General features: G+C 36.6%; 2 protein-coding genes across 2 annotated transcripts in view; one reads left to right on the forward strand and one right to left on the reverse strand.

Annotated features, from left to right (window-relative positions):
• Positions 1-12,820, reverse strand: part of LOC140165081 (von Willebrand factor A domain-containing protein 3A-like) — a 61,271-nt gene that overhangs the window by 14,627 nt on the left and 33,824 nt on the right. The window contains exons 25-26 of the mRNA XM_072188504.1: positions 10,904-11,022; positions 7,351-7,384 (exon numbers count right to left, since the gene is read on the reverse strand). Of these exons, the coding sequence (XP_072044605.1) occupies positions 7,351-7,384; positions 10,904-11,022 (153 nt within the window). The remainder of the gene's footprint in view (positions 1-7,350; positions 7,385-10,903; positions 11,023-12,820) is intronic.
• On the forward strand, positions 97-5,457 carry LOC140165080 (tripartite motif-containing protein 2-like). Its single transcript, XM_072188503.1, has 2 exons — positions 97-1,020; positions 2,783-5,457. The coding sequence occupies exons 1-2, from the start codon at positions 748-750 to the stop codon at positions 4,385-4,387; spliced, it is 1,878 nt and encodes a 625-aa protein (XP_072044604.1). The 5' UTR covers positions 97-747; the 3' UTR covers positions 4,388-5,457.

Below are 12,820 nucleotides of genomic sequence, written 5' to 3' on the forward strand. Positions count from 1 at the left end.
GACACTGCTTGCTTCTTTCCCGATCATGTCATATACCACCAATATCCATACATAATATATGCAACATTTTGACCTCAATCTAGGCACTCATATATTGCATGAATTGTGTGAGAGGTGGGACTTTCCTTGAGTTTCCTGTGTGTGCTGTGGTAAGAAATCTATTGCATGAACTATCTGGCAGGCGGGATGACTTATGTGTGTAGTTGGTACATACTCTGGCAAAATAGAATGATCGAGTCATGTATTATGACACGAAAAACACCCATCTCATGCATGTCTATTTCTGTCTTTTGAGAAATGTTTGCAGTACACTCAGCATCATTATGCAAGTAACCACAAATTGTGTAGCACAATTGGACTATTTTTACAAAGACTTCAACTAAATATTTACGGGTGCAAGTAAATGTGTTAGTTTTCGAGTGGACACTTTTGAAAACAATTTCCAGGTGCAGAATTGCGGTGTAAGTGTACGGCCGAACTGCCACATTAGTGAGAGTATAACATCATCACAGCAGTATAAACGCAACATGTGGTGTTTCCCTGGCAGCTTCCCATTATAGCTGTCAGAGAAGTGAGGCAAATTAAGTAAATTTCCGGGTAAATTTCTTGCCTACAAAGATAATACTGCATTGCAAGGACTAAACTCATATTAAATTCTCTGCATTCCATAATTTGTGATGTGATCATGATTAGCACTGTCTCAATTACGTCATAAACAGCGGTTGCATTATCCTATATGTTAATGTTATGGCTAGCTCTTTAGCACAGAAAATAGACCAGGACTTTCTTCACTGCGGCATCTGTCTTGAGCCTTTTAAGAACCCGCGTGCATTACCATGTCTCCATTCGTTTTGCGAAGAATGTTTAACAAGATGGGCAAAGACAAATAAGAAGGACGATTCCACAGTATTGACTTGTCCAAACTGTATGAGACCAACTCCAATACCAGCAGAGGGAATTGAAGGATTTCCAGCTCACTTTGTGGTTAACAGTTTACAGGCAACACTCAACATGGAAGAGGTAAGGCCAAGTAAAAATAAAAATATGTTTCTCGTCCGGTTTTTAAAAATTAGGAGGATGAGGGCTTTTTATTTTCTATTTTTATTGGAAAATGACGCTAAAATACCTGTATTTGGCGCCATATTTGGGGTATTCGACATACAAATTGATATCTGAAAAAAAGGAGGAGGCCCTTTTTATTTTATTGTTTTGAGAGGTAGGCCCCTCAGTGATCACAAAACTCTTCTTAAATGATGTATTATGCATTTACAAAGCCGTAAAATAAGTTTCAACTTCTGAAACATCTTTTTCAACAAGTTATAACTGAAAGTTTACAAAATAAAAAGAAATTTGAAAAATCTTCAAAAAAGGAGGAGTTAAGGCGCAGGCGAGAAACATGTATTTTTTTTACTCAGCCTAATGTAAAATAATTATGTAATTAAATAAGCACCAGTTTTTCTATCAATTCCCATGCACATTTAGGGGCTGTGTAATGGGTGAAGGTAACATTCAGGGGGCAGGGCAACAATTTTGTGGCAAGCAAAGAGGGGGGGGGCTCATTTTTGGCAGGTTTTATAAAGGGTACAAGCAATTTGGCACACATTTATGGGCCTCCGAATCATTAGCGCCAATCCGGCTTGAGTGTGGGGGGGGGGGCAATCGGCCTGAATTGTCAAAAGTGGCTGAAAAGAACAAAAAATTAGTCATTTTGCCAAAAGTTGGGGACACATCCCCCCCCCCCCGGATTGATGCCCATGCTCCTAATTAAGATACTCTAAAGTCTTAAGCCCGAGAGGGGGTACAAAGATTTTTTGACAGGCCCAGAGGGGATGGGAAAGATTGTTGGCAGGCCAAGACAGAGGGGGAGGCAATTTTGGCACCCCATTTGGAAATATTACCCCCTCCCTCATATAATTATTACACAGCCTTATTCAGACTGGTTACCTTGTCCTTATGATCTGAGCTCAGTACTGATCCAATGAATGTTATCAATATATAACTATTAAAGTATGATTACGAGGGTGGGGAGGGGTACACATCATATCATGTCAACTGTGATAACATGAGATGTTCATGCTATATACAGCTCTATGGTTTTGTTGTTCTCTATTGCTTGATTTCATAAATCATTATCACTGACACTGTGTCATTTATCATACTGTGTCAGCTAATGAAAATTAATTCATTTTCTGTCTTTTATTCAGAAAAAAAAATAGGAAAGAGAAAAAACAGTCCAAAAATGATTCATTTCAGCATCACGCTAATATCAAATTCTGGCACTCAAACATTTTAATAACCTCTTCCCACAGGAGCTTCATGATTAGGCTGGTTGAAATTCGAACCTATAAGCAGTCACTTTAACTTATCGCCTCCCTGCAAATAGCCTATAGTAGCTACAGCCTACAGTCTGTTAAGGCTGAACCAGTGTATGTAAACAGGGAAGTAAAAGTAGACTCTCACTTTCCCCAGATGCATTAACTGATTTATTTCCGGCTGACTGGATGCACTGTTAAACTTCCTACAAAACATTCTAACATAAAAGTTAACAAAATATTTTCTAAAAATGATAGCCAACAAATATTTTACAATAACATTTTGACATTTTTCAATTGTAGCTGCATGCAGTAATTATAATTCCTCTTATAAAAAATGTCTAAAAACATGTTTGCTGGTGTACAATTGATCAAATTAATATTCATTGATACTAAAATACAGCAAATGTGACTTGTAGGTTTATATGGTTAGCATGTAAGTATGAAACTTTCATTTTGTTTTTCTACAGGACAAAGAAGATCCTTCATCAAAGTCATGTGACCAATGCGAAGAACCTGACAACATGGCCATTGTGTACTGCCAGGACTGCAAGCATTACTTGTGTGAGTCTTGTCATGATATTCATACAGCATGGAAGGCTATGAAACACCATACAGTGTTAACAGTAGAAGAGAAATTATCTGAAAAAGCAAGTCCCTCTTGCGTTGACGAACAGACGTATTGTAATGAGCACGATAACGAAGAAACACAATTCTATTGCGAAACTTGCGACAAACTAGTCTGCGAAGACTGTATTGACTCAAAACAGTGCTGTCATGATCATGATACGGTTACTCTGCAGCAAGCAGCTGATTACAAGCTGACTGGATTAAAGGACCAGATGAAGAAATGTAATGAGAAGAAAGAAGAAATTCAAGATGCTATAGATAAGATTGAGAATATTGAAGAGGAGATTTCATGTTCTGCCGATAAAATCAGAAGTAAACTGAACATGAGGAAAGCACTTTACATGCAAAAGGTAGAAAACGTATTTCAAACTGTTCTGAGCGACGTTGACAGGTTGAATACAGCGCATATCAAGAAGCTTACTGATATAAAATACTGTCTGAATGGGAAAAAGACGGAAATCGATAGCATCAAAGAGCTAGGTGAACATTTGGTAGAGACAGGTTCCAATTCTGACATTGTGTCCAACTGCACACCTGACCTGTCATGCTCCTTTCAAAAGGTCATTGACCTCGAGGTCAATGAGGTAGAAGAAAACCTGCACCAATTCGCACCCAATATTCCAATGCCAGTGGTTACATGTGTGGTTGGTCACCAATGGAAGCAGAGAGGACAGGTCCTTTTGTATAATTCTCCAAAGGGAATTGCAGTAACTTCAGATGAAAAAATTGTTGTATCTAATAATAACAACTTTGGGGCTTATAGTAGGCCTAAGTCAGATGTTATAGTGTATTCTTTGACAGGCAATGTACTACACCATTTTGAGCTACCAAAATTTCAGTGTGTTAGCATTACTCCTAGTGATGTATATGTGTTCCCTTCTTTCTGTTCATGCCAGCTTTACAATAACAAGTATCAATTACTTAATAAATTTGAAACAAGGAATAAGGATAAAGAATTTGGGAGTACAGTGGAGGCAGTGACTGTAGATAAATATGGGTGCATTGTATTAGGAAAGACTTATAAATATACTCAACTAAAACAGGCAATATCAATCTATTCTAGTGATGGGAGAGACCAAGCCCATTTTACAACATCCATTGTACCAATGAGTCTTGCTGTAACATCTAAAGAAGAGATTGTTATTGCAAATGGCAAAGACAAACTTCAATTATTAAACTATGCAGGCAAATGTCTCCACACTATTGAGCCTCCTGCTGAAGTCACTAAATGGAAGCCTAGGTATGTGTGCTGTAGTACAAAGGATGATGTGTTTGTGGTGAATCAGGGTGATCCAAAGGCTATATATAAGTATGCAGCAGGAAGAGTGTACAAGGGATGTGTGACCACAGAGGTTAATTACCCTTGGGGTATTGCTCTCTCTCATAATGATCAATACCTTTTTGTAGGAGAAGGCAGTGGAGTACAGATATTCCAAGCACCATAAATACAAGTTTACTTAAGTTTGTAGAACTATAGTGGCTTGATAAATAAATGTTAATTGCAATATATTCAATATACAATGAAATGTATCCAATACATTTGCTATGTAACCTACATGTGATATTGTGAAAATTGTTTAATGACTTTTAGATGTTCCTACTGGTTATAAAAAAATGTATAATATTGTATGCAACTCTATGCTTTTGTTGAATCTCTCAATCATAAATCTTTTCATTTCTACTTGCAAGGCTTGTTCTCCTTAATGTATTAACTTATACATGTCTTTTGCTTCCTTAACCCTAACACCCTAGCTGCTTTTTGGAGAGGAGGAAGGAAAGGAAAAAGGAAGAAAGAAAGAAGAAGAGAAACTTTTTTTCTTGGTTGCCGTTTTGAACCACTGACCCCTCGGGTGCCATGTGTGATACCTGCCCGTGCCTATGCTTTGTGAACTGTGGTTTTGTGTTGTTTAGTATGGTTAGGGTTAAGATACACATAAAAGAGTAAAATTAAGGCATTCTTAACCCTAACATAAGCAGAAGAGAAATTCTCAGGTGCGGTTTTGAACCAACAACCCCTCGGGTGCCAGACACGTGCACAGGCCTACCTTGCCACAGGGGTGTAGCTTGCGCGGCCAAGCTTTCCGCGACCATATAACTTTTCACATGATGACACAATCGCATCACGTGTGATACCTGCCCATGCCTATGCTTTGTGAACAGTGGTTTTGTACAGTTAGGGTTAATTTAATATTATTGTATTATTTTAAAACTATATTCAAAGGGTATCACAACATCACGCTGTGTGTTTAGTGGCATCCTCATCCACTCTTCCTCCCTACTGTGTATCACCATTCACTTGTAAATTGGAAGAAATAAACTGAACTGAACAGAAAGTAAATAGTGAATACTATGAAATTTTACATAACCATATAGCTGCAACAATGTTTCTTGAATCATATACTCCAGAAGAAGCTTGAAACTTATCCAAGGAGTTTTGCTGTGCTGACATGCTAATCATGATCGACAAGATGGCACATGTCTTTGAATAAGTTCATCAGGATTGTTAGATATCAATTATTGGTAAATTATGCTTTACAAATCCACTTGATTACTCACGTTTTTAAACATTTCATCTTCCTACGGAAGACTTCATCAGTAATGTGATGAACCAGCAACACTCCTACTGTAGGAGTAGGGCACTACGCAAGAACTGACAGATCACCTCAACAAAGCGGATCCAACCAACAACATTAAGTTCACGCACGAGGAAGAAGCAGAAGGAAAAATACCTTTCCTCGATACGCTGATCAATCGGAAAGAAGACGGTTCGGTAAAGACAACAGTGTACAGAAAGAAAACTCACACCGACCAGTATTTAAACTTTGCTTCGCAACATCCCTTACACCAAAAATTGGGTGTAGTCAGAACATTGCTTGATCGGAAAGACGCGATTGTAACGGAAGAGGAGGATAAACAACAGGAGGAAGAACACATCAAACATGCGCTAAATCAATGTGGATATCCTAACTGGACGATTGAAAAAGTAAAACATCAGATCAGAGATAAAACCAAAGCGAAGAAGAAAGTAAAGGACAAGAACACAGAAAGAAGTAAGGGCATGGTAGTGATACCATATGTCCAAGGTGTATCGGAAAGACTGCAACGTGTGTTTAAAAAGCATAACATCCAGACAGCGATGAGACCACACAATACGCTGAAACAAAACCTTGTACACCCCAAAGACAAAATAGAAGCCACCAAAACTTGCGATTGTGTTTACGAAATACCATGCAAAAGTTGCAAGAAGTCGTACATTGGGGAAACCGCAGACCTTTCGGGTAAGACTGAAAGAACATTTAAAAGAATCGGAAAAGATAACAGAGAGGAAATTCACACGCGCTGTTCGAAAGGAGTCGGTCGATGAAATTAACAAGTCCGCCATCACAGACCATGTTTCGCAACAAAACCATGTCATTGATTGGGATGGAGCCAAAGTAATCGACAAAGACTCATGTAAGCAAACCAGATGGATTAGAGAAGCAATGTGGATCAGAAAACGGGGGGCCAACGTCAACCGCGATGAAGGGACATACTCACTCAATCATGTATATGACCAGCTATTACAAAGAACTACACCCTCTGGAGATGAGAGTAGGAGTGTTGCTGGTTCATCACATTACTGATGAAGTCTTCCGTAGGAAGATGAAACGTCTAAAAACGTGAGTAATCAAGTGGATTTGTAAAGCATAATTTACCAATAAAAGATGGCACATGATTTTGTTTATATTTTCACACTGCTCTTTGTGGGGCACCCATATATATCGATACTCACCTTTACAGTACAATGTATAGATCTTTATAAAAAAAATCCATATTCATGTCATTATTTACTACATTCCCTTCCACTATCGGCACTTGCTGCCTCTAAGAAGTATTTTGATTGGTTACAAAGAGGACTATATCATGTATTGAGCCAATCAGATATATGGTAAGATTAGTCAGTAGCCAATTGGAGATTAAGTTTAAAATTGCTAAGAGTTCTAAAAGCTCTATTTGATAGGCTACTCAGATGATTATATCATGTAATTTCAATCAGGGGTACTGTTAGAAATATAGCAGTGCCCATGGGGTGAATGACATGGGTCCTGTCAGCCCAGATGTGGCAAAACAACATTACTTATTTTACCCTCCCCCGGGCAGATAATAATTGCACAGCCCCTTAGTAGCGCGTAAAAGGAAGATTGGTTCATTTGGTGCCAATCGGAGAAAAGATTTCTCTGAATATGGCGAAAAATTGTGGTACTTTCAAAAGGCAAAAATTGAACTTTTCTAGGCAAAGACATACTGCCTTCAGGAAAGGAATGAAGTTAATTATTACTAAAATGTAGTTTTTAAGACAGTTTGCATATTTTCAATTCTGTCTCTGATTGTAGATCGAGATTTATTTTGAAATAATTTGACATCTTACCTTGACATTGACACTTGGAAATATTGTACAGTATCTGTAAAAAAATGTCAACAAAATTGTAATCAAAATACTGTTGCTGATTCATATTATTAAGTAAATATATCATAATTATCATTGTATGATCATGCTTTACGGTGTATATTGTTGTGTAAATAGGTGATATGTGACGTACATACGAATGAGCGTAAATGTCCTCAATTGTATTCTGAGTTACAGTGTAAAATGGGCATGAAGGTCGTATTCATAGGTACCTCAATTTGGTGCTACGTGTACCTCATTTAATGAGCTACACGTAGCACCAAATTGAAATACCTATGAATATGACCTTCATGCCCATTTTACACTGTAACTCAGAATACAATTGAGGACATTTACGGCTCATTCGGCTGTACGGTCACATATGACCACTTTTTGAGCAGTGAAAGCCAGTTTTTGCCTTGATCGTTACTTATGCTCGGCATATTGCGCACGTAAAGTTTATGTAAAGAAAATGTATCATAATTATCCTTGTAAGATATAACAGCAAAAATATAATTACAAAGCATATTGTTATGTAATCAGAGGGTGACATGACTGATTTTTGAACAGTGAAAAGTTGCTTTTGCCTTGATCGCTACTCATGCTTAGCATCGTCTATCATGTAAAATTTAAAGTAAATGTATTATAATTATCGTTGTAAGTTCGCAGAAAGTATTTATACAATGTATAATGTATGTAAACAGAGGGCAACATGACCGATTTTGAACGGCGATTTTGCCTTAATGTCTAGATGTACAGCACTTCATGTGTTACATAGGACAGTTAACTGTTGTTCGTCATTCTGCAAATATTATAATATTTACACATAGCGTTGACACCATTGGATGTTTATAAATACTTGTAGTACGACTTTCATTTTAAAAAGAATTTGAATCGGGCTTCTGCATTAGATTATTATTGAATCACTAACATTGGGCTATTCCAGTTGAAATCCATATATGCCTATGACCATAATCTTCCACACTGGGAGTGTGAATTTCATATGGGATTACCTGAATGGGTGACTCCGTTTTAAATCGACACCCCTGTGTGGGAGATTAAGGTCATGTTGTCAATGTATGAATAAAGACAAACTATCAAACAAACAGAACATACTATAATTTGATATTTTTTTCCTTTTTAGGGGACGCCATTCGATAGTGCCAAAAAATTAATGAAATGCCTGAAAAATTCTGAACATATATGTGACATGATCAAGGGGAATGAGTCACATGTCAGCCCTGGTTGAAAATGAGTTTTACACATTTTTCTAAAGAGGACATTTAGAGCTTTCAGAAACTGAAAACCCCATGTTGATATCTGACTTTTCTTTGTGAAGTTATGTCAATTTATCAATCGCTGAAAACAATATAAAACAAAAGAATTTAAACACTTTCTTTGCCAATATCTCAAAATCAATATTAGCGACATCCGACTCATTTCCCTTGATCGTGTCACATATACTTTGTACAGGATAAACTGACAAAACTTTCCTGTCATCAGGCAGAATCAAAAAGGCCATCTTTGTTAATTTTACTCTTTAACATTTTGAAATATTTGTCAATCTAAAAAATTTTAACAAAGGAAATAGTTTAATGGAAATAATAGTAATGAAAGAATGAATGAATTAATGAAATATGACCATGTAAATGTATGAAAACTAGACATTTTCTTTAATCATTGTAATATTCATTTATTTAATACATGTAGCTGCATGTAGCAATAGTAATAAACAGTGTATAGATTATATAAGAATTAAAGATGTTTTCTTCAGTGTCTCCTCACATCCTCTATTATTGCATGATTTAATTTTTCACTCCCTACAAACTCTCCCAGGAATGCATTCTGTTCCACACAAGTTTGGGATGTCTTTGATCAGAGTGACACAATAAAACAGAGGTATTAAACTAAGAGATCATTCAACATTTTCACATACGTTCAAAGCGTATGTATTAGCGTGTTTCTATTGGGACCATTTACCGGTAAAAAGACGGTAAAGGGATTAATTCTGCTCAATAGAAACTGACCTTCCCCGCTATTTACCGGTAAACAGAGGTGAGTTTTTACCGGTAACGTTTTCCTTCTTGAGGAAGGAAAATAGCGGGGATGCTTACCGCTGAACGTCAATAGAAACTCACTCCGTTCCGATTGAATGCGCATACAGGGAAGAAAACGGAAGTTGAGTCACGAAATTGACCTCTGCATCATCAATGAGCTAGCTTGTTTCTGTATTATACCATTCCGTTCGCAAAAATTCTTAGGCCTAATCACATACAAATATTTGACTCACTTGCTATAAATAAAGTAAATGGAAGAAATATTCATAATGCATTATCCCTGCATTATACATATTATGCTAAATATTTAACATGAGTTATGATTTATGACCCTAGTAAAAGCCATGAAATAAAGCGACAACAACAGCGGATGAATCCAGCTGTGCATGCGAAATAAATAGAAATCAACTCGGATCCGCGGCGGTGTGTGCTTCAGAAGATTAGAAAGATTTCATGAATTTAATATTATGGTGTTGATGTTAAATTACTATTCACTAAAAAGAAATTGAAATTAAACTGTGAAAGATTAAATTCTAAGACCTATTTTTTTTGCGCGCAACAATACTGAGTACTCACGTCGATATCACTGAGGGGGATTTCCCAATGGCGTAATTTGATGTACGAGAACGAATGAAAACGCTAATAAAAAAACATTATTCTTCAGTCTTCTTTTCTCGTGTTTGCTACCTCATTTTTAGCCAAACAATTAAGAAAATACTACAATATTAAAATCCACAATGCTTTGCAATTGACCCGGGGATTGACCCCAGTGCACGACCTTTCGCCGGCAAACTTTTAAGGTGTGTCAATTGACGCTGTTCATCGAGTGTTTACCGGTAAACAACGTGCAATGGAAACTGACCATTATCCGCCTTTCGCCGCTATTTGACGGCGAACAGTTTTACCGGTAAAATGCAGGGGACTCAATAGAAACACGCTATATGTGGGAAGGATGGAAAGACCAAATATATACAAGCCGGATTCGGCTTTTGGTAAATTCATGTTAAGCATGTATTATTTTTGAATTAGAGAACAAGGGATCAATGTTTTACCTATAGAGGGCAGCATATCAAACATGTATTATTTTTGAATTAGAGAACAAGGGATCAATGCTTTACCTTTAGAGGACAGCATATCAATTTTTTAACAGTTACCATCGCAATGCACCGTTAGCTAACCCTGTAAGCCACCCTCTTTTAATTACTTATTATGCTGTTATCATCTCATCTCTGTTAAAAAGTTGATATGCTGACCCTCTATTATTTAAAGCATTGATCCCTTGTTCGATCCAATTCAAAAATAATGCATGCGTAACATGAATTAACCAAAATCCGAATCCGGATTTGGCTGTCGACCAAATTCATAATGATATGTAATAATGCTATGGTAAATCTGCCATCTTGGTTTCTCTTGGTTGGACAACTACCTTACGTATAATCTGAGTTTCACAAGATTTGACAAAAGATGCCCATACTTACTTTGCAGAGACTGATTTGTGTAGAGTACTGATATGTTTCTTCATGTGGGTACAGTCTGGACCGGAGACGAGCTTGGTTAAGTCTAACCTGAGTTTTACAAGATTATATCTCTTCAACCACTGAAAAAATTAACACAAAACATGATAAATGAAAATGGGCTCTCTTTGATCTAGGGAGAGTGGATAAATAGAAAATGACCAGGGGACTATGCTTCTTAACTACATCTGATTCAAAAAACCTTTGTGAACACACAGCTACAATCCTCAAAAAAGTACTTGGAACACTTGGCACACATTGTCGTAATTCAGTGCAGAATTTAAAATGATCATGGAAATGATGTGTATTTTGTTTATGGACAAACATGACACCACAACAATGATTTACTCTTCCCCTCTCCCCATCAATCAATGTTGGAAAACTTTGTAAACCTGCTGAAGACATTGGCATTTCCCAACATTGCACAGGGGAGAGGGGTGTCGTTTTCCGCTCTTGACACAAAAGTGTTCCAAGACTTTTTTCGAGGAATGTAGATCATATTATGTAATTGCTTCTACAAAAACTCAAAATTACAAAATGTGACATGACCTGAAATCAATAAGGCCAAATTATTGTCATCAACTTGCCCAATTAGGTACAATTACCGAATAGGGTGCAACTTGCTAGACTTGAGTCCAGTCCTCTTTTACGGAGTTTAGGGTTAGGGTTTAGGGTTGGGGTAGGGCAGTCTTGTAATAAGACTAGTAGAGTTGCACCCTATTCGGCAATCGATCCCCCAATTATAAACCAGCATGTTATTGTTGAATCCCTAGCATTCATGGTTGCAATGTTATGAGCCTTTACAATGTCAATTTCTTACGTATTCTTGTTATTTCTTTCCAATTTGAGCCTTTATCTCAAGTTTGAAATCCATTCACCCCCTTTAATCTCCCAAACGGGGATGTATCAAGGCATCATCTACTCAAGTAATCCCATTTGAAATTCACACTCCCTGTGTGGAAGATAAAGGTATGTCCTCAACAGGGGGTGTACAGATTTCAACTGGAATAACCCATACTTGATACTTTTGTTACCGATGACAGTATTTTCTTGTCCATGTTTGTATAAGTTCCATATCTGGAATTTAATTCCCCAAAACAATTTAACTGCGATAATCTCAATGAGTAACTCACAAAATGGCTTTCATTTTCCTTTTTACAGACTTTTTTCTGCAAATTACCACTGGGTGGGTTTCTATAGATCCAATATATCAAAACAAAGTGACATTTCCTCATTTAATTTGTATGTGAAATCTCTCAAGAGTCCCTTTAAGGGTGGGGTATGAACGTTTGGACAGTATTTATTGTGGGACATTAGAGCACATCAGACATATTCAATTGCATTCTGAATACGAAGAATGTCCTTCTGATATCAAATAATTTTGATTTTTGAAATTAGCAATGTAATACACATTTTATGGCAAATGATTAAAAATTGATATTTTTGATATTTAATAGTATTTTGAAGTAAACTTTATAAATCTGATGATTTATACTTAAGGTGTATGTAGGTGGGATGAAAAGCCGACGATCAATTGAAAATTTTGTCCTTTCGTATTGAAGATAAGGATTTTTTTCCCAAAACACCAAACCAAATTAGGTCTTTTTTGGGAGAAAATACATATCTTCAATATGAAAGGTCAAAATTTTCAATTGATCGTCAGCTTTTCCTCCCAGCTACATAAACTTTAAGAATATGTCATTAGATTTATAAAATTTACTTTGAGGACTGTTATATATCAAAAATGTGAAAAATATCAAATTTTAATAATTTGTTATAAAATTTGTATTATATCGTGAATTAAAAAAAATGTAAATTATTTCATATCAGAAAGACATTCTTCATATTCAGAATGCATATCGATATGTCTGATGTGCTCTC

This window comes from Amphiura filiformis, chromosome 11 (genome assembly GCF_039555335.1).
Source record: "Amphiura filiformis chromosome 11, Afil_fr2py, whole genome shotgun sequence".
In the NCBI taxonomy this organism is placed as follows: domain Eukaryota; kingdom Metazoa; phylum Echinodermata; class Ophiuroidea; order Amphilepidida; family Amphiuridae; genus Amphiura; species Amphiura filiformis.